The sequence below is a fragment of the Chelonoidis abingdonii genome, chromosome 19 (assembly GCF_003597395.2).
Source record: "Chelonoidis abingdonii isolate Lonesome George chromosome 19, CheloAbing_2.0, whole genome shotgun sequence".
NCBI classification, from domain to species: domain Eukaryota; kingdom Metazoa; phylum Chordata; order Testudines; family Testudinidae; genus Chelonoidis; species Chelonoidis abingdonii.
The window spans coordinates 4106324-4127766 of record NC_133787.1 but is presented as its reverse complement, the minus strand read 5'-3'; the positions used below and the strand labels follow the sequence as shown (position 1 = coordinate 4127766).

At 55.5% G+C, this 21443-nt stretch overlaps 2 protein-coding genes across 5 annotated transcripts in view; one reads left to right on the top strand and one right to left on the bottom strand.

The window, feature by feature from the left end:
- Positions 1-718: 718 nt before the first annotated feature.
- Positions 719-7060, top strand: CTRL (chymotrypsin like). Its single transcript, XM_032788448.2, is given in 8 exon segments — positions 719-770; positions 1728-1831; positions 3032-3111; positions 3805-3886; positions 4534-4714; positions 4925-4996; positions 4999-5057; positions 6843-7060. Coding segments are annotated over 8 exon segments (792 nt in total). The 3' UTR covers positions 7005-7060.
- Positions 7061-10050: 2990 nt separating this feature from the next.
- Positions 10051-21443, bottom strand: part of PSKH1 (protein serine kinase H1) — a 64992-nt gene continuing 53599 nt past the window's right edge. For all 4 annotated transcript variants that reach the window (XM_032788494.2, XM_032788492.2, XM_075073792.1 and 1 more), the window contains one exon: positions 10051-20064. In XM_032788494.2, the coding sequence (XP_032644385.1) occupies positions 19747-20064 (318 nt within the window). In that variant the 3' untranslated portion in view covers positions 10051-19746. The remainder of the gene's footprint in view (positions 20065-21443) is intronic.

Here is a 21443-nt window from a genome sequence, read left to right as displayed (position 1 = left end):
AGCTGTCCTGTGCCAGAGAAGCTCTGCACCACCCTCCACCTGCCAGGGGCCAAATCGGGTGCGGGGGGGTGTCCAAGTGAGCAGAGCTGTAACTGTCCTGGTGGAGGAGATCTGTGCTCGTGCCAGGATGATGTGCCAGGCCCAGTCAGGGCAGGGACTGGCCAGGCTCCCCCATGCAGCTTGGCCAGGCATGAGCCCTGCCCCAACACTCACAGATCTGCAGCCATCCCTCGGTCCCAGCCCCTTGCTAGTCCAGCCCTGGGCACCCTCACGTCTCTGCCAACGTCTCTTGGACTTACCCTCCCTGCCCCCTGCTAGTCCAGCCCTGGGCCCACCTGGTGAGACTCTGCCAGCCATACCCCATGTGCCAAACTGAGGGCTAGGCCGAGACTCCACCAACTCATTTCAAATGTGTCCCAACCCCCATGTCAGGTGGCAGGGGGGTGGGGCTGGGAAGGGGCAGCCTGCCACCAGCAGTGGGTAGCAGCACGCTCTCCCCTGGACACCCGCCCCCAGCCAGCCGACGCCAGCTCCTAGCAGCGCACATGGGGCAGGGAGACGCTGTATTTGGCCTGTCACTGTCAGCTCAAGGCCTGGGTGCAGCAGGTGGGGCAGATGCCCAGCCCTGCTCTGGGCATGACTGGCGGTCACAAGGAGCCCAGCAGGTATAAAGCATGTGGTTCTGGCAGCCCGGCACAGCTGTGAGCACTGACCCAGCATGGCTTTCCTGCACGTGACTCTCTGCCTGGCCCTCTTGGCAAGCGCCTCCGGTAAGCGATGCCCATCAGCGGGCGCTGCGGCTGGAGCCTGGCTGAGTGCAGGGGCAGCACCCTGCTGCTGGGCCTCTCCGGCTTGGACCTGGTGGAAGCTAAAGGAGCTGGGTGTAGCCACTGAGCAGGGACCCCAATACTGGGCTACGCGGGCAAACGGTTAGTCTGCCCCTTTGGGCTGTGAGGAGACAGCTCCATGGGACCTCTGTGGGGCAGTGCTGGGTACTGCTGCCTGTTAGCGCCAGGGGCCTAGGCAGCACCTGTTCACACAGACTGGGTGCCCTCAGCCTGGCATTGCCTGGGTGCCAGAGCCCCCCCAGCTGCACTGCTGTCCGAGAGGACATTGCCAGAGGGGCTCCCTTGCTCTGCTCAGCCAGCTGGCAAGGGGACCAGCCTTCCTGCTGTGCCAGCAATGCCTACTGTGTACTGAGCCCCACGGCTGGAGAGACTGGCACAGCTGCTCTGACCCAGCCAAGATCCCGCCACCGATGGGCGGCGTGCCCAGACCCCTCACAGACCACCAGCCCCATGGGCAGCTCGCCCAGATCCCTCAGTGACCGCCTGCCCCAGGGTGGCTCTCCCAGACCCCCCAGTGACCGCCAGCCCCACGGACAGCTCGCCCAGACCCCTCAGTGACCGCCAGCCCCACGGGCAGCTCGCCCAAATCCCTGTGACCGCCAGCCCCACAGGCAGCAAGCCTGGCCTCAGTGACCGCCAGCCCCCAGGGTGCCTCTCCCAGAGCCCTCAGTGACAGCCAGCTCTACGGGCAGCTCTCCCAGACCCCTCAGTGACTGCCAGCCCCATAGGCAGCATGTCCAGACCCCTCAGTGACCGCCAGCCCCACAGGCAGCTTGCCCCTACAGATTGGGACTGGCCTGAGCCCTGCAGTGCTGCGGGGGTTGGGGGCTGCTGAGTGAGCTCACTGCACACTGAGCAGGGCCGGTTTTCGATTTCCAGGATGTGGGGTCCCTGCAATCAAACCAGTCATGAACAGCTTGCAGCGAATCGTCAATGGGGAGAACACGGTGCCCGGCTCCTGGCCTTGGCAAGTGTCCCTGCAAGTAATGCTCGCTCCTCATGGCGGCCCTGGGAATGGAGCCCAGCTGCCCAGTCTGAGATGCTGCGCAGCACACACCTCGCTCTGGCTCGCAGGGACTGGGCTGGGTCAGTGAGCAGGGACCCCCAGGCTGGGCTGCCCCGTCACTGTTCTAAGGCCATGGACCAGCAGGGAGGGCCCAAGCCCCCTATCCTGCATGGGGCTGGCGTTGCTGCTTGCCTGAGCCCTGCCCTCCCCACCGCGAGCAAATGGAACCAATGCCCACTTCTGCCAAAAACGGTTTGGACGCCCAGGACAGGGCTTAAAAAAGGGACTGTCCCGGCCAAAACGGGCCGTACGGTCACCCTAGATAAGAGACGTTCACAGGGTGGGAAATTCTAGCCGTCAGGGTCTCTGCCGTGGGCTCAGCACAGGCTGGGCCCCCCCCAGGGATATTCTGATGTGCATGTTCAATGGCCTGGCTAATCCACGAGCCAGTTTATCCCTGGAACGAGAGCTAAGAAGTGCTGTCCAGGGCCCATGGAGCGGGAGGAGAAGGAGGAGCAGGAGCAGCCTGTGCATGGGGAATCGTTGCCCTGTGCGCAGCTAAGGCAGAAATCCAAAGCGATTTGGCTCGTGCAGATACGAGCACGGCCCGCAGCACCCAAGCCTGGGAAGAGCCCCCGCCCCTTCCAATGGCGATTGCTTGGAAAGCCCCAAGCATGCGGGGTGGGGGTCTAACTGGCGCACCCATTGCATTGTGCACTACAGCTGGGCATGCCCGGCCAGGCTGGGACAGTGCAGCTAGGTAGGACTGATGAGTGCTGAGCCGGCATGGGGCCCTGGGCCTGCAGGGGTCTGCAGTGGCTGAAGTGGGATGTCCAGGGACCCCCCATGCCCTGTGGGCACCGGGCCAGGATCCCAGGGACAGCCAGGAAGGAGGAATAATGGAGGGAGCCAGGCCCCATGCCCAGGGGCCGGACGCTGCTCCCAGCCTGAGGATCGGGGGGGGCGGGGGGCAGGCACAGAGCGCAGGAGGATCTGGGTGGTATTTTGGCTTGTGGTGGTGCCAGCTACCCAGAGGCAGAGGCTGCCAATGGCAGGCTAAGTGCCAACCTGCAGGCAGGCAGCTCAGGGTCCCCCGGGCCTGGAGTGCTGGGCACGTGCCAAGGTAGGACCCTCAGCCCATCGCAGACTCCGTCTCCTCCCACCATTCTCGTTCCAGGACAGAAACGGCTTCCACTTCTGCGGTGGCTCCCTGATCAACCAGAACTGGGTGGTGATGGCTGCCCACTGCCAAGTCAGGTAAGGAGACGGTGCCGCAGGCCAGGCCAGTTGCTGGAGCCGCTCTGCATCGGCTGGTGCCACGGCTCTGCCTGGGCACAGGGACAGCCCCACTGAGTGACACCCCCACCGCTGCCCCACACCCAGCCCCAGCATGGCAGAGGGGCACTGTGGGCTGAGCAGAGCATGCCCGGGGCATGGGGGAGCTGGGCACAGAGGTAAGATCGTGGCTCTGCTCCCCAGGTGAGCAGAGGGTTCCAGATCCTGGGCATTGCCTGGGGGGTGGGAAGGTAGGGAGGGGGGCCGCTACCCAATGCTCAGGTTGTTCTCCTGGGAAGAATGGAGCCAAAGAGCCAACCTGCCCCCTGCCCTGGGGCTGCCCCTGCCCCAGCCCTTCCTGCCAGTTCCCTGTTGCCAACCCAGGGCCTGAGACCCGGACGCTGCTGCTCCACCCGCTGTTAACAAACACCCCTGCTAAGCCTCCCTGGTGCCATCTCCTCTGGCTGGAGCCCGGCCCCTCTAGGACTCAGAGGAGGAGACGCTTTGCTTGTGCCCCAGGGCAGCTCCCCTGGGCTGGGGCAGGGCAGGCAGAGGTGGCCCACTGGAGGGCACAGGGGATCCTGGAGCTAGTGAGGGCTCCTAGGGTGAATCCCCTGGGGCGGGCTCGACCCCCTCTGCCCAGGTGCCCAGCCCCACTGGCTCTCTGCCTTGCAGAGCCGGGACTCACTTTGCCATCCTTGGGGAATACGACAGGAGCTCCGGAGCTGAGCCAATCCAGGTCAAGTCCATTGCCAAGGTGAGCCAGCCCCCAACGCCATCCGAGGCATTGCAGAGAGGGGGGAAGATGCTGGGCAGTCCCACAGAGCCCAGGGGTGGGGGACAGGCACCCCAGCTCTGTGCCTGGGGCTGTCCCCTGCTGGGGGAAGAGAAAGGGCTGGCAGAGGCAAACCCCTGGGCATGGGGGCCCATTCTCCACCCAGCAGGGATGGGTGTAGGGACAAGCCACTGGGCTGGGACTCTGCAGAGACATGTTCCTTGCCCAGCTCTGCCCGGGGCTCCCTGGGTCAGGGGCCCTGTGCCTCCTGGAGATAGGCATGTTCCCATGGCGATGGGAGCCATAGAGGCCTCGGCCTGGAGCGAGGCCTCGGGGAGTGTGGCCCAGTCCCTTGTGCTCCCCCAGGCCGGTGCCCCGGGAGCCCCTGGAGCGGGCAGTTAGTGAGGTGAGAGGGGGAGCTGGCTGGAGGCCCCATGAGCAGCTCAGCCCTGTCCCTCAGGGCAGCCCTGGGGCAGCACTACGGCAGGCAGGCTCCAGCGAGCGAGTGGGGCGGGATGGCATTGCACCTGGGGGAGCAGCGAGGGCGAGGCCGCGCTCCCCTGGGGTGACACCAGCCTCCCCCCGGCCCCCGGCGCTAAGGGCTGCTTGTCCCTCCCTCCCCCATCCAGGCCATCACCCACCCCTGCTGGAACACCAACACCTTGAACAACGACATTACCCTGCTGAAGCTCGCTTCCCCCGCCCAGCTGGGCACCCGTGTGTCCCCCGTCTGCCTGGCCATAGCCAGCGAGTCGCTCGCCTCCAACCCCACCTGCATCACCACCGGCTGGGGGCAGACCAGCGGCACCGGTACATACGCCCAGCCGATGCCAGCCCCTGGGGGAGGGAGACGGCCTGGACCTCGCCCACATGAATGGGCTCCATGCAGCGCCCAGCACCGGGGCACCAGGCCAGTGCATAGCAATGCAACCAACAGGCAGCTAGCACCTTCTCTGGGTGGCTGGCTGGCTGCATCTGTCGGTCTCCACCCTTGGCCCTGATCCGACGTTTCTTTCCCAGCGAGCGGTGGGGCTGTCCTGCTGCAGCAGGTGGCCCTGCCCCTGGTCACAGTGAGCCAGTGCCAGCAATACTGGGCAGCAGAATCACCAGCTCCATGATCTGTGCTGGGGGGGCTGGCGCCTCCTCCTGTCAGGTAAAGATCTGTAATGTCACCCACACAACGGGTGTCGGGCACAGGGCGGGGGGGGCGGGGGAGGGACACAGCAGGGTGTGCAGGCGAGGGACACCCAATGCCATCAGCATGATGCCTGCTGGATTTGTCACTAGCCAAGTGAGGCATGGGCAGATTAGAGATTTGTGGGGCTCTGGGCCAGAGCAAGTGGGGGCCTCCTCTCACCCCTTCCACCAGCAGTCCCCCTGCCCTGCCCCCATGCCCCAACCCCGCTCCCTGGCAGGAGCACCAGGTGGGTGGGTGGGTCAGGGCATGGGGGTGCCCATTTTTCCAGGGCCCCCCAATTGGCCAAGGCCCCATGGCACAAGCCCCATTGGCCCAGTGGCTAATCCACCACTGGGCATGGGGACTTCGGCTTAAGCTGGTGCCTGCTTTGCCAGCGACACACCAGGTCCCTGAGCACGCAAACCCAGCAGATTTGGCTCAGCTTTGAGAGTTCGCAGCCCCTGGAAAGAAGGTGCCACAACCACCTGCTCCCGGGCCACAAGGCAGGGTCAACCACACAGGAGGAGCAGGGAGGGCACAACTTTAGTAGGGGCAGGTTGACGCACTGGTAGGCGCTGTTTGTCCGGCTAGCTGTGCCCCGCCCACAGGACAGGGACTGCAAAGAGAGGTCTGCGGAAAGGCATCCTCACCTCAGGGCGGAATATGGGTGCCGCGCAGATAGGGGGACGCGGCACCCATGCCACTCGGGCGTTCTGGTGAGAACGCCTGCCGCGTGTAGGGTAAAAAATAATTATACAATTAACAAGGGGAAATTTATTTAAGATTTATTACATAATATTGAGATTGGGGCCTTTAATAAATATGAAGGGTAAAATACCTGCGTGCCGCGGGTCCACTACACGTACCCCGGCGGCGCGGGAGGGTGTGATGGCAGCCGTATTGCCGTGCTCCGGAGTTACCCTATCGTCACGCCGATTGAGGACACTCCGGGACTGCATCGGGGTCAGGCGGAGTAACCTATCGGAGCGGGGGGTATAGCGACCTCGTACTCCGTTGGCGGGGGAGAAGTTTCATTCCGAGAGAGGGGGGGGTGGAGAGGGAATCTGCGAGGTGCAATGCGAACAGCAAGCCGACTCTCGTCTTCCTAAATAACAGTTCAAAAGAGGGGGAGGGGAGGGCGGGCGGGTGGAGGGGCACAAGGCAGGGTCACAGAGGAGCAGGGAGGGGCACAGAGCAGGGTGGACTGGTGGGGGGGCACAGGACAGGGTGCATAGAGGAGGTGGGAAGGGCACAGGGCAGGGTGGGCAGAGGAGGGGGAGCGGCACAGGGTGGGAGGGGAAGGGGCACAGGGCAGGGTGGGCAGAGGAGGGGGACTGGCACAGGGCAGGGTGGACAGGCCAGGGGAGGGGCACAGCCTATGGTGAGTAGGGGTGATGGGAGGGGCACAGGGCAGGATGGGTAGGAGAGGTGGGAGGGGCACAGGGTAGGGTGGATGGGCGAGGGGAGGGGCACAGGGTAGGGTGGGTAGGGGAGGCAGGAGAGGCACAGGGCAGGATGGACGGGCAGGGGATGGGGCACAGGGTAGGGTGGATAGAGGAGGGGGTGAAGGACAGGGCTGGGTGGACAGGCGTAGGGAGGGGCACGGCCAGCTGGGCCAGAGAGGGGGAGGATCCCTCTGGAGCCCCTCACCCCCACTCAGTTAGTGCCCCAGGGAGCCCTCCTCCTGCCAGTGCCCAGGCACTGCCTCCCTCTTGCACTGGGCCGTGGCATGGTGCCGCGTCAGCCCTGCTCTCTTGCCAGGGGGACTTGGGCGGCCACCTCGTGTACCTGAAAGGGGGGGCCTGGACCCTGATCAGGATCGTCTCCGGGGGAACTGGCAACTGCAAGGTCCAGACACCCGCCAGGTATGGCCGAGTCAGCGCCTTCCGCACCTGGATCGACAGCATCCTGGCCTCCAACTAGTGCCCGGCTGGCAGAGACGCTGCTGTGGAGCGCCAGGGAGAGTGGGCAGTGCTGGCCTGGGCCCGTGGGCATTGGGGGCTGCACAGGCCGCCTTGTCGCAGCCCTGACCACCAAGCCTCTAGGCTCCTCTCCGGTACTGGGCAACACCCTCCCCCCTCCGCTCATAGCCCAGGTGCAAGTGGGGGGCCTAGGGCAGGGAGGTCACAGTGCCAGGTAATTTCCCAGGAAGTCCCCAGCCCAGCTCCAGGCAGCTCAGCCCACATGGACCCGCTGGAGAAAGATAAAACAGGAGTTCAGGATCCCACTCAGCTGCCACGTACAGACAGTCCCAGGGCATCGGCTCAGTACAGGCAACCAGCACCCCCACCCAGCTGCGCCATGCACTGTGGGCAGTGCCACTTGCTGCCTTGCAGTCCCAAGCAGGGAATGCAGGTTTTGGGGGGCTGTTTCTCCATAGGCCCCTGGTTCCCACAGTCCATGGGCTTCTCCAGTCCCAGCTGGCAGGGGAAGTGACTTCCAAGACAGGGGGCTGGTGGTCACCACAGGAGAACGCCGAGCGTGGGGTGGGTGCTCTGAGCCTGCAGGGCTGTGGGAGTGGGTGCAGGCCAGGGGAGTGACTCAGAGGAATTAGGCAGGAAGCGAGACGGTGGGAGCCTTGGAGCTGGGGTGGGGAGGGTTGAGCCAAGGGAGAGGTTGGGGCTAGGTGGAAGCACCGATGAGGAACCGTGCCCTCCCATCCTGCCCCTAGAGCTGCCCAGGGGTCCTGTTCCCATGCAGGAGGGGGAAAAGGGTGCCCACTTCTCCCTCCCACATAACATCCTTTACCAAGCTCCCCACTTACAATGACACCCACCTGCAGGGGAGGTGACACTGGCTGCTTGCAGCACCACCAGTTCTCTGGGCACTAGGCATGTGACAGTCACCTGCAGAACCCAACCTGGTGTCACTGGCACCAAATCACAGGCCTCTGCCCTGAACAAAACCAGGGACGGGCCCCAGCTCTCAGAGCCTGCCCCTGCAGCTGGCTCAGCGGGACCAGAGCCAGCCCCTAGAGGAAACACTGGACACACCCCAGGGCAGGGTGTTTACACAGCATCCCGTGCCTCCCCCATACACACGCCCAGGCCAGGGCATTTACAGAGCACGCACACACCTGGGCCAGGTATTTACACAGAACTTCCCGCCCCCCAATGCCCCCATGCCAGGGCATTTATGCCCTCTACACACACACTGCACAAAAGACTTTGTTGACTGCTTTCCCCACAGCCTGGAAGAGGGGACATGCCCAAGCCCCATCACACTGGGGGAATACAAACATTCATATGCTGCTTGAACTCTGAGGGATGAAGGTTTCTAGGCATAAGCAAGGAGTCTCCCAGCTGCTTTGCCTGGGTTAGCCCTAGAGGATATACCGAGTCTGCTTATTAGAGTCTCCTCCTACTGGCATCAGCGTATTTATTTATACCAGAGCCAGGACCCAGCTCCCAGCAACTTGGGACAGGGCAGGGTGTCCCAGCTTGGGGCAGGGGTGCCAGGCCTTCCCCAATAGGCAACGAGAGCAGTGCAGAGAGGCATGGGAAAGTCCTTGCCCTGCGGGTTAGTAGCTACTCACTGGGCTTCCTGCTGGGAATGGAAGCATCAAGCCAGAACAAGACGACTGCTCGTGTTTAGCAGAGCTATAGAGTGAGAGGGGTGTGAGCACAGGATCGGGGCCAGCCTGGGAAATGAGTGAAGAACTGCAGCTATCTCACATCATCTTCATTGCAAAACCCATTAGCTTCCAGCTTGTCATGGACCAGGCAAGGCCTTTGGGCAGCCAAGTGTCTGTCTGCAAAAAGCAGCAGGAAGGCTTTGGGGGCAATCACAGGGAGCGAGCTTTGGACTGGTTCCTTTAACTTCTCCGGAGCATGCAGAATCAGGCCAGAGAGCTACCCAGCAGGACCCGAGCCAATGAGACATCCTGGGGAAAGGCAGCTAATGGATCTGAGGCAGTCCCAGCAAGCGGCAACCGCTGAGACACAGGTACTAATGGAGAGTAATGGAGGCAGGAGTTTGCAAAAGCCTGTGCGGTGGAGAGCTGCGTAGGCCAGCACCTTTCTCTAGGGCTGTGCTGCAGCTCCACCTGGAATGGGGGTTCACATCTGGTCCCCTTTGCCAGGAGCGACAGAATGGAGAGAACTCGCCGAAGAGCAGCTGCCCTGACCAGGGGCTCGCAGGATGAGAGATGGATACACAAAGAGTGCAACCTGCGGCTAAGCTACAGCTCAGGGCTGAGGTGAACCTGCCCCAACTCACCGTGTCCGCCCTTTGGCCTCCTTGGAGTTGGTCAGGGTGACACAGGAGCAACGGGATCAAAGCAAGAAGGGGAGCTCCGTCTATTAGAGAAAACCCTCTCCTAGGCAGCTCCGGCTGGCTCAGGACAATGCCGCCGGGAAGGGTAAGCCAAGACTTTGTGCTGCTGGCTAGGGGTGCGTGTGGACAGCAGGTTATCTACTAGCAATAATGGTGAGCACCAAAGATCTGCTGGGTGCTTCTGCAAACACACGATCCTAGGTCCTGCCCAGACAGCATGAAGGGTATGTTGAAGGAGACCCAACTCCCAGGGGCTTTCAGTAAGAGATGGGTGCCTAGCTCCCTTTGAAGATCTCACGTCTCCAGGCCTTCCCTCCGCTGCCAAGTGCTTGCAGATCCTTGGCTGAAGACAGCCTACAGAAATGTATCAGAGCGGTAGCCGTGTTAGTCTGGATCTGTAAAAGCAGCAAAACATCTGTTAGTCTATAAGGTGCCACAGGATTTTTTGCTGCTCCTACAGAAATGGCAACCACTATTATTTTAATGGGGACAATGCAACATTTCCTTAAGGGAAGGAGCAAGGTCTCCTCGTAAAGGGTCCCTGACATACTACCGCACCTGGTGTGTTTGGGAGACGAGTGGAGCGGTGGGAAATGCCCCAGGTGGGCATCACTCTTAGCCCCAGATACATTCAGCAACTGTAACCCCAGAAAAGCCCCCTCCTTTGGGTGTCCGGCAGAGAGCAGGCCCCAGCCAGGGAACAAGGACAAAAGGTTTATTGGATACACCGGATACATTTACACATGAAACAGACTGAATACACAAAATAAATAATTCTATACACTTATTTTAACATTACAGGTTAACTACCATGGATCAGATCTCACTCTACAAGAGACTCCTTAATGTACAAAAGGAGTCAAAGGCAAATCACAGAACCGGAAACTTCTCAAGACAAACAGCACAGCCTTTTGAGAGGAGACAAAGTGAGACATGATGCAAGTACCTTCAGCAGCTCCTACACGGCAAGGGAAGACCTGTCAACAAAATTGGAGCCAGTGCTTCAAGACCTCCAGTCCTGAGGGCTTCCAAGAGGCATTTGCGTGTCATGAAAGGTAACAGGAAGGATCACAGCATCTTCATGTGTGCTCATGACAGGTGCTCCACCTACCGGGTACCTACACTTGGGCCCAGATTTCTTCCACAGTCAAAAGGCAACCACAGTGCAAAGTTCTCAGAACACAGCCAGCAGCTCATCTGGTACCGAGGAGAGAATCTACAGTATGTTGTGCATAGGAGGACTGAGGGAAAGGCAGATGGAGATAGGAATATTGTCAGTCAGGCAGTGGCATCTCCTCCCAGGCCCTGTTCACCAAGGGAGTGGTCAGAGCGGCAAGGGACAAAGCTGTGCTCTGGGCACACAACACCATCAGAGAACACCCTTCCTATTGCACGTCTTTGGCAATGCCCCTGCTTAGTAATGCACACGTCTGACACACAGGGACATGCCCCTGTAGCGCTTAAGGGCTGCATAGTTATCTAGGCTTTCTGGGGGTGGAAATGAATAGTTTGGAAGAAGCACCAGAAGCTTGTGAGAGGAAGAGCATCAACATAGTCCACACAAAGTCTGGTACGAGGCACCAAATAGCACAGGCACTTAGTGATAGCTTTGTAAGAGACATAGGAGATTTGAAAACTCCAACAGCATGTGTGACACACACACACGCCCACTGGGCACACGCAACAGCCTTTTCAGTGTGCAGTAAGGAGCATTTTCTGCAATGCTTTCCAAGTGTTTGATTCTCTAGGAAGCCACTGTTGGCTCCTGCCTCTTCTAGTCACACACTATTAAGTATTTTTAATATTACAGCAAATCAGATGAATGTGAGCTATCAATCAAAAGTCAGAGTTTGCAGGAGGACGTCATGTAAGATGTGATATGACCTCAGCCAGTGTAATGGCAGGGCTGCATTACCCACACCACGCAGGCTGGGTTGGGTGGTTGGTTTGCATAAGGGACAAGAGGGGTTATATATTGTGACATGAAGCTATCTCCTTCCTACCACATGGGTCCTGGACAAAGAGAAGGCAGGTTCAGAGGAGAGATGATCTGTGGGTGTGAGCAGAGACAGGGATGCTCATGCTCTGGATGGGCACTTTGGTAGCAATACAAGAATCATTACTGATCCTGGCCCTTCCCAACCTACTGTAAACGTTAATGAAGGCAGCATGCCCCTAGGAGAGTCCATGTGCTCCCCTGAATGGGCAATGCATGGAGGTTCCAAGGGTGGCCTGGCTGGTTCTTCAAGATGTTGGGCCAGATGCTCCAGTCTGTTACTGCGCTGCTCAGACATCACATAATGACTGTACTGGCCAGAGATTAGCAGCAGGCAATTCCTCTTGCGCAGGGTACCCTCTGCTAGCATGAAACTGGCAGAGGTGACATAGTGTCTTCCTATGCTAGCTGCTCCCCCACTTCACAGCAGAGCAGAGCTCTGTCCACCTCTCCTCCCCTGGCATGAGCAGAGTCTGGCTACAGGGAACAATCTGCCCCTATAGCTATATCTTGGCACCTACGGCAGAACTGCAGTCAACAGGGCAGCTTTAATGGGAATAGCCTCGGAGCTGGCTCCGCCATGCAGTGTGAGCTGCCACCCCAGAAGGAAGGAAGGAAGGAAGGAGCCGTGCTTGGGGATTTGAAGCCCTTTTCAATAATCAGTGAGTGATGTGGGGTCTCCTTAGTGAGCCCAGAGCCCCAGAAACAGTAAATTCAAGATCGCTCCATAGTTTCCAAGTGCCGCACTTCATGCACGTTGTTAGCCTAGATTCTGATGAAGGTATCAGAGAGAGACAGCCTGTTGTCCTGCCCAGATCAGCCACAATCATTTGGGGGGCCACATGAGGACATTAGAAACTCACATCTTTCCCTGTAAGTGCTGGGTCACTAGAGAAGTGCATGTTTGTGTGCCCAGCCTCAGCCACCCCACAGCCCTAATACAGTACGTTGGGCACCAGTATTTCAACCAAACGCCCACACGGCAGAGCGCAGAGTCCAAAATGTGGGACAAGGAGCAGGATGGAGGGGGAGGAAGGAAGGAAGAAGCAATGGAAAGTTACCAGAGAAGACATTAGGAGAAATAGAGAAAACATGCCCCGAGGTCTGGAGATCACCCAGCCCAAAGGGATTAGAATGTCTGCAGGCTGATTGTTCCCAAACCTGTTGTGGGAACTTCATTGCAGCTGGATTTCAAGTCACCACGCAAAGCAGCAGGCCAGCACTCCCTAGCTGATCTCACCTACTTCTTAAACCTGCGAAGCTCGTGGGAGCAGAGGTCATGACTTCATCTGTATTTGCATAGCTCCGAATACAACGGGACCCTGAACCTGACTGGGGCCACTGGGTTCTCCTGCTACCTGAACATTACATAAGATATCACCACTATTTTGGAATACTTCATGAAGCACCACTGGCCTCTTTCCCATCAGCTTGGCATGTAGCTGTCTGGCATTGATTAGTCTACTTCTGACCCCACCCAATGGATGGCTGACCATGACCATCTTGGCTAATAGCCACTTTTTAAACCCAGTTATAATTTTGGCCTTCACAAGTAATTCTTCGAATAATTTTGTATCATCTGCAAATTTTGCCTTCGCCCTATTCACCCCCTTTTCCAGATCATTTATCAATGTGTTGAACAGTGCGGGTCCCAGTACAGATCCTTGGGGGATGCCGCTTTTTACCTCTCTCCAGTGTGAAAACTATTTATTCCAACACTTTGTTTCACATTTTTTAACCATGAGAGGACCTTCCCTCTTATGCCATGACTGCGTAGTTTGCTTAAGAACCTTTGGTGAGGGGCCTTGTCAAAGGCTTTCAGAAAGTCCAACTCCAATATATTCAAAAGTGGGACCCAAAGTTGCATCCTCTGTTTGCAGCCCACCTACTGTTCTCTTTAGAAGCCCTTTGTTATTTCCACTAATACTCCAAAATATGCAGGATCCAATGGACAGCATTCTACGAAGCCAGATCCGCCTCCCTCAAAAGGGCAAGCAAGCTGAAACACCATTTCACACAGTATTGCTAAGTTCCAATGGACAGGCACATGTATTTCCATTCACTCCTTAAAGGAACATTTTGCCCAGGGAATAGGGTGGAGAGCAGCAATTTGAGAGCTAGTCCCAGGAGGACAATGTACTAGGTCACCAAGTGATTGCTTCCAGTCTCAGCCCGTTTACTCTCTGCTTTCTCTTCACATCCCGTGAGATTTCTGCCACAGGGCAGAACCAGCTGAATACTGGTGGTCACTAGTAGGCAATGCAAGACTGAACATTTGTCCTATTCAGCCAGCTTCCTGCCTTTGTCCATGTGAACATTTATTTGCACCCATATGTGGCGAGTGGCTGCTCTTCAGACTTATACCCATAACCACATGAGGAGAAGGCAACTTGTCATTCCCTAGGCACTACTCTCCTGCTTATAGGAGGCGCAACAATGCCATGTGATCATAATTCAAAATGATCTGGACAAACTGGAGAAATGGTCTGAGGTAAACCGGATGAAGTTTAATAAAGACAAATGCAAAGTGCTCCACTTAGGAAGGAACAATCAGTTTCACACATACAGAATGGGAAGAGACTGTCTAGGAAGGAGTATGGCAGAAAGAGATCTAGGGGTCATAGTGGACCACAAGCTAAATATGAGTCAACAGTGTGATACTGTTGCAAAAAAAGCAAACGTGATTCTGGGATGCATTAACAGGTGTGTTGTAAACAAGACACGAGAAGTCATTCTTCCGCTCTACTCTGCGCTGGTTAAGCCTCAACTGGAGTATTGTGTCCAGTTCTGGGCACCGCATTTCAAGAAAGATGTGGAGAAATTGAAGAGGGTCCAGAGAAGAGCAACAAGAATGATTAAAGGTCTTGAGAACATGACCTATGAAGGAAGGCTGAAAGAATTGGGTTTATTTAGTTTGGAAAAGAGAAGACTGAGAGGGGACATGATAGCAGTTTTCAGGTATCTAAAAGGGTGTCATCAGGAGGAGGGAGAAAACTTGTTCACCTTAGCCTCTAATGATAGAACAAGAAGCAATGGGCTTAAACTGCAGCAAGGGAGATTTAGGTTGGACATTAGGAAAAAGTTCCTAACTGTCAGGGTGGTTGGACACTGGAATAAATTGCCTAGGGAGGTTGTGGAATCTCCATCTCTGGAGATATTTAAGAGTAGGTTAGATAAATGTCTATCAGGGATGGTCTAGACAGTATTTGGTCCTGCCATGAGGGCAGGGGACTGGACTCGATGACCTCTCGAGGTCCCTTCCAGTCCTAGAGTCTATGAATCTATAATGAATAGCAAAGCTGCCAAAGTGAAGTTTTCAAACAACCCATTGGCTAAAATTCATTCCCACAAACAGTTTGCTGAGCAGTTACAGAAAGCACATTTGTAAAAAATCAACGATTTGGGAATGGAAGGGACAAATTCATCTGATTGTCCATCTGTACGAATAATCCAGCCACTTCTACCCACAAGGAAGAAGGCACAGTTGGGCAGAAAAACCTTTTCAGGTACAAAATGCAAATGCAACATTCACAAGCTAATGTTCTCCTGGTAGAGGCGGAAAGAGGGAGTCAAACAGCTCTCTGCCCTTCTCCCCCTGCATTAGCCTCAGATAACCAGCTAGCTACCTTCACTATTTGTGTGACTCCACAAGCCTACCACTACCCTATGACAGCGAACACTGGCCCGTACGTGGATAGAGGGAAAGGCTGGGGTGGCTATCAGAGACATCAAGTTCATAATTGTAACGATTCTGCTCAGACATCTGAGGAGAGCCCAGTGGCAGACAGAAATACTCCTAAGTAAAAGGTGTATCACAACTTCTCTGCCAACGGTTCAAGCACGTGGCCAAGAATTGTTCCCCTGCCTCACCAGGCTAGCATGCTGCTCTGCTACGGACAACGTCCGGTCAGAGGCCAGGGCACTGGGCAATATAATCTGGGCAGTTTCACCAAAGGAATAAAAAAGGAGATGTGCTCATGCTGAAGACAGGAATTATTCAATGGCTCTGACAGCTCTGTCTGATTTGATGAGGACACCCTCCCACACAACCTCACCAAGTCCCCTGCATACCAAACACAGAGATGCCTCACTTGTAACTACAGTAACTCCTCATTTAACGTTGTCCCATTTAACGTTGTTTCAGTATTACGTCCCTGCTCAATTAGGGAACATGCTTGTTTAAAGTTGTGCAATGCTCGTCATTTGGCTTCCTGCTTGTAAGATTCTGTGGAAGAGCAGCAACTTTACAAGGAAGCATTGCACACGTTCCGCTTCTCCACCTCCTCCCCCTCCCTCCCAGAAAGTCCTAAGCGTGAAGTGTTGGGACGGAGGGGCAGGAAAAGGGAAGCGCTGCCTCCCCACTCCTCCCCCCCTCTCCCAGAAAGTCCTAAGCTCCACCAAACGTTTAGCAGTGCTTAGGATTTTCTGGGAGGGTAGGGGAGGAGTGGAGACCTGGGGCTTCCCTGCTCCTCCCCCTCCCTCCCAGCACTTCACGCTTATGATTTTCTGGGAGGGAGGGGCAGGAGCGGGGATGCGCTGCATCTCCGCTCCTCCTCCCGGAAAATCCTAAGCGCCAGCATACAGCTGTTTAGGAAGTGCGGGGCTCAATTCGAACGGTTTTGACTATAAAAAAAACATGTAAAAAAACACATGGGCTTTTACTCACCAGGCGGTGCTCCGAGTCTTTGGCAGCACTTCTGCAGCAGATCCTTCACTCACTCCAGGTCTTCAGTGGCACTGAAGGACCCACCGCCGAAGTGCTGCCGAAGACCAGAGCGCCACCAGGTGAGTAAAAATTAAAAAGGTGCCTCTAGCCAGGGAAGAGATTCTTACTGAGCGTGGGTCCCGAAACGGGGGAACTGGCAGAATTGGCCTTTGGGAGGGATGTGGCGTGCTCAGGAGAGGAGGTAGAGTAGCAGTGGGAAGAGGTGGGCCTGGAGCATTCCCCGCAAAATCCGAGCTTGTTCTCTGGGGAAGCTGCCACTTCTGTTGCAGAGGTGCTTCCTAGCATCCTTGCCTGCAGCAGGCTGTGCCTGTGTGGGGTAAGCCAGGGGCACTGTACAGTATACAGCGTAATGCCTTTTGTCTGCCCCCCCCAAATTACCTTGGAACCTAACCCCCCCCATTTACATTAAATCTTATGGGACAATTGGATTCATTTAACATTGTTTCACTTAAAGTTGCATTTACTACAATGTAAAGTGAGGAGTTACCGTATAAGGAAACAAAATGAGAAGAGCGCTCTCTCTCTGTGCAAGATGATAGACTGCGATTTGCCACTAGGTGTCACTCTAACTTCAGTTATATTTCACTCAAATGCAGGGAGAGGGACAATTATCACTTACTAAGCAGATTTCTCTCTGGGTACAGTGTGTCCCACAAAGCTCCCAGACAAGTGAGATGTGGCGCTCACCCAGGACGCAGATACACAATCACTGTGTTATTTATGAGATTATTCAATACCGGAGCAAGTGTCCCAACCTCACACTAGGCCAAATCTCAAGAACCCTAGTTAAGAGGGAAAAGAGGGAGACATGTAAAATGCACACAGGGACTCCTAGGCAGATTGTGGGGGAATGGGGGAAGTGTTTAACCTGTGAAATCCACAAATGAGGCATTTCTGAAGGCAGAAACTCCTGTCTCTCAGGTCAGATCGAGAGAGTTGAGATGTCTGAGTGAAATATACAAAGACAGAGAGTCCAGAGAGCACGCAAGGCAGAATTCCAGCAGAGCAGATCAAGGGCATGTGCACAGCTGCTCAAAAGCACAGCAAACTAACTGGCCTCATTAGCGGAACGATCTGCGACTGCAGCACATTTCCAGAGACAACCCAGGCCAAGCAACTTTTGTAACCTGCACTCAGCTAGTCGAATTCCTGACACTAGCCTCTCCTGGCCATCCCCTGCCTTCTTGAAGGTTGTGTCAGGTGTGTCTCTGGCTTCTTCATTAACCAGCACATTCCCTATGCTGGTTGTTATTGAGGCTGTGAGATCCTAGCCCCATTCAGCAAAAGGCTTTGCCATTCACTCTGTTAATAAGGACATCCTGAGTGTCATTAACTAGCCTCTCCTGGGAAGTGGGAGGGCAAAGGAAAAAAAAAAAAGGGACAAGAGATTGCTTGAGGTTCCAAGAGGAGCTTGGACTCCCTCTCCTTCCAGGAAATCTCCACCATCCCCTTCTTTGCTTACATATGGCTACTGTCTGGGCACAAGCATGTTAGAACTAAGAGGGGGTGACCCGCCCAACTGAAACCAAGAGGTGAAAGGACAACACAATGATCTGCACTGCTCTTGTTGCATGTGCCCAAGTATACTCGGAGGTTTCCCACAGAAGAGACAAGGTTGCATCGGTGAGAACTGGAGCTCTGCTTACAAGAAGCCCAGAAGTGTGGACACTAATCAAACCATTGAGAGATCAGTTGGCCTCCGGATCACAGCCTGCATCACAGATGCAAGGCCTAGGTGACACCATCATGCATGTCACTCACACACCCGAAAGTCAGACAGACCTTGTTAGCCTCAAGCTGAGTCACCAAGGACTGACTTTGTGCAGAGCTGATAAGACCTCTATAAAAGCATTTTGTTTCCCAAAACGCATTAGGCCCTACATCTGCCATGAGTAACGTCATACAGGACCTTTCCGGATGACGCATTCCATGATAACTCAATCGCCAAGGAGATGGGCTCTACGGCTGCAGCATTCTGAAGAGTAATGGCTACCCACCCCGAGGGAAGACTCTCCTAGGTGAGACAGATGTTCCCGCAGGTTCTGGCTCAGTCAGGAACTGAGATGGGGAGGGAACACATTGGATTAGACCAGAAGTCAGCATGTGGCAATCTGCAGCTTCGTTTATCCTACACAAGGGAGGAGAAAACCTTTGGAAGGGCTTGTGGGTAAGGCAGCAGTCTGGATCTCTGGAGATCAGGGTTTAAGCGCCTCCTAGCCACAGGGAATGACCCACCCTGCACAAGGTCATGGCAGAGATGACTCTGCCTTGAGTCCACAGAGGAAAACAAGGAGCCAAGTGACCCCGATGGAGCACCTGGAGCAGTGCTTCCCTAGGCCTGGCACGTGTTACCAGAGCCGATGCTCCGGTAGGAAGGGCTCCTGTCCCAGTGTTAACAAGGAGTTTCTGTGGCAACATGACTGCCCGCATCCCACTCCCTTATGCACACCGTAACCTGCCATGAAGCTATCCCAAAGGCAGGCCTGGGGTGCCAAGCAGGCCAGACGCTGGCAGAATCAGCGTACGTGGCCGAATGAGAGGCAGTGGGTAATGGCTGGGGCAGTCACAGTTTTGGCCTGGTAACGTGGCATATTTGGAACCATTCGTCTGTTGGGTCCATTGTGCAACACTAGGGTGAAGAATCCAAAAACCTCAAACCCAGCGGCAAGAAGGAACGCTAGCTCGCCTCTGAGGATGCCCAGATCAGAGGGGCCCCTGCCAGCACCAACCTCTGCTTCCGTTTATCCTCATGCTTTTTCCCTCAAAATATGTCCAAAGTGGCCTCTCCTGACACCGCCACACACGCCCTTTGTGCCTGCCCCAGCCGCTCTGCACTGGCTCACAAGCCTTACACTTCCCGAGACAGAGGAGATCTTCCTGAGTGCTAGCGCAGGGGTGGGGGCCAGGGCTGTCCACGAGGTTCGCTTTAGAAAAGATGGTTTTAGGGGTCCGGCGAAGCGTTTTGCTCCTGCAGGTTTTGCATCCTCTCCCCTCCCCACAGTTAGGAACCTTCAGTCAGGGCAAAGGGGAACTGCGACTGCAGACGATCTGCGCTCCAGGGCGCCAATACCTCAATCAATCCTTAACCAGCACAAGTAACCTGTGATGCTGTCACAGTCACTGGCCCCTTGGGTGAAACCTCTCTACTTCATGCTCCTCACTGAAGACTCCTGCCTGGCATTTCCTTCATACAACTGAATCACAGCAATCCCAACCCTAGCTGTGAGTGTGACTCCCACCGGCATCAATGGAGTCCAATATAAATACTGTCCAAGCACGAAGCGGGACTTAACATTCTGGAATCAATAAATAACTAAAGGCAGCCAAACTCCTGGGCTGGGGAGGGGGCTCTTCTCTTCACGTGGCTCCCTAATTTGCTGAGTTCTTGAGGCCCTGAACTTTGACCTTCACTCTGGACCTGAATGAGCATAAGGAAGGCTTTCACTGCTCCACTTCCTGCATCAGGCTCCAAAACGCAGCCCACCCAAGTGAGGAGTGCCCACTGTTGGGGGCTGGGGAGCAAAGGTTCCATTTTCCCCAAGCTTCGTGCACATGGAGGGTCACTCCTGCAGCAGGAGCCTGGGTGTTGCCCGCCGCGTGGGCGCGTTGCACACCTGCAGCACAGGAAGTGCACCTGGAAAGACAGCTGGCAGTTTCCTGTTGAGTTCTCAGCCATTGTATTGCTGCTGGTAACGCAGGTTGAGCTCCCGCAGCTCCCGTTCCCGCACCCGCCGCGACTTATTGGATTTGGTGGAGCGGCTGGAGCGGGTGGACTGGGCCGATTTGGTGCTTTGGCAGCGAGAGGACGCCCTCTTGAGGAGGTTCTGAGAGATGGAGCGGTGCAAGTTCTTCATGGATGAGGAGGCTGCCATGCTGACTACCCAGGGGTGCTTTAAGGCTTGAAGAGCTGTCATCCTGTCACTGGGATCCACTGTGAGCAGGCGATCAATGAAGTCCTTGGCCAGATTGGACACGCTGGGCCAGGGCTGAAAAATTAAAAGCAAACGATGAGAAAACAATATTCACCATGACTTTGTTAGACATGCAACACCCCTCTCCGCCCAAAGAGAGCCAGCCATGCCCCACAGTGCCGGGCACTGATTTATTTCACTTGTAGGCATCCCCAGGGCACTTCCCTTCTCCCACTTCCCCTCACTCATCCATCCTCAAGTCCCAAAGTTATAACTAGTGCAGTGTCAGGCCACAGAGCGTAGGAGGCTTCCATCAGCCCCCACCAAATGACACTGCCAAATGGGCTACCGGGGTCCACTGCAGATCACCACTCCTCCTTCTCCTCCTCGGGACTCAAAGTCCAGCCGAAGACTGAAGCACCTGCCAGATCCTGAACTCTGTTCCCCTGCCCTTACCAACACAACACATACTTGGGCCCGGTTCTCAGGTGATGTGACCCCAATGGAGCTAGGGCAGAAGATGCGACCCTTTAGCAGTGGCAGTGCTCTGGGTCGGGGTCACAATTCTCTCAGTATGTCAGGGGGCACAATTTCTTTACAACTGACAAACGTACAATAGCCATCTGCTCTGATGTGTCACTCTTCCAACAGACTCTCAGAAAAGCCTCCCACCATTCTGCAGAGTCCCCTGAAATTCATCTTCCCCACTTGACACAGCCCACTAATTAAATGTTTCTCAGCAGAGTCAGCTGAATTGTTTGTTGTGAACAACAACAAACAGCCTTTTTCCTGCCCACTGGCAGCACATGATTTCTAGAAACTTGTTCATTTTTCAGTTCAGGGGATAAATAATTTATCGGACCAAATTTCAGCCTATGAGCTGTTAATGAATAACCCACGGCAAGTATCTGCTTGAGTATTAGAAATGTGGACTTCACCATCTAAACTGTGTGACTAAAGCATGCACAATTGTTCCTGTTCCCTGATTCCATGGCCTAGCCTTCACACACCACTGGGCTCCCACCTGAAGTTCTTTCAGTTGCTGCACAAAACAGACTGTGTTTGCAGATTAAACTAATATTGGCCACAGGCCCAAAACATGCCTCCAGGAACATAAAAAGGTAGCACATGAGATTGGCTGTCGATGCACGTTCTTGTAACTCACTCTGCTCTTCTCATCAGTCGCGTAACTAAGAAATCTCAGGACAGACTGACATAAATCAAAACTGAGGGGGTATTAATACTGCCTATGTTCGTGCGCGCTCTCTCTCTCACACCCTGCCATGCAATGTAAGGCTGAGGCAGGTTACCCCCAATTTCTTATGCACCCGTGATGTTATTACTTATTTCCCTAGATGTCACCTTCTAAAATGAGAATTTCAAAATTAAAAATATTTGTTCATGTTTTTAAGAATAAACTTTTCTGATCGTACCCAAGACGCCCCAATCCTGTC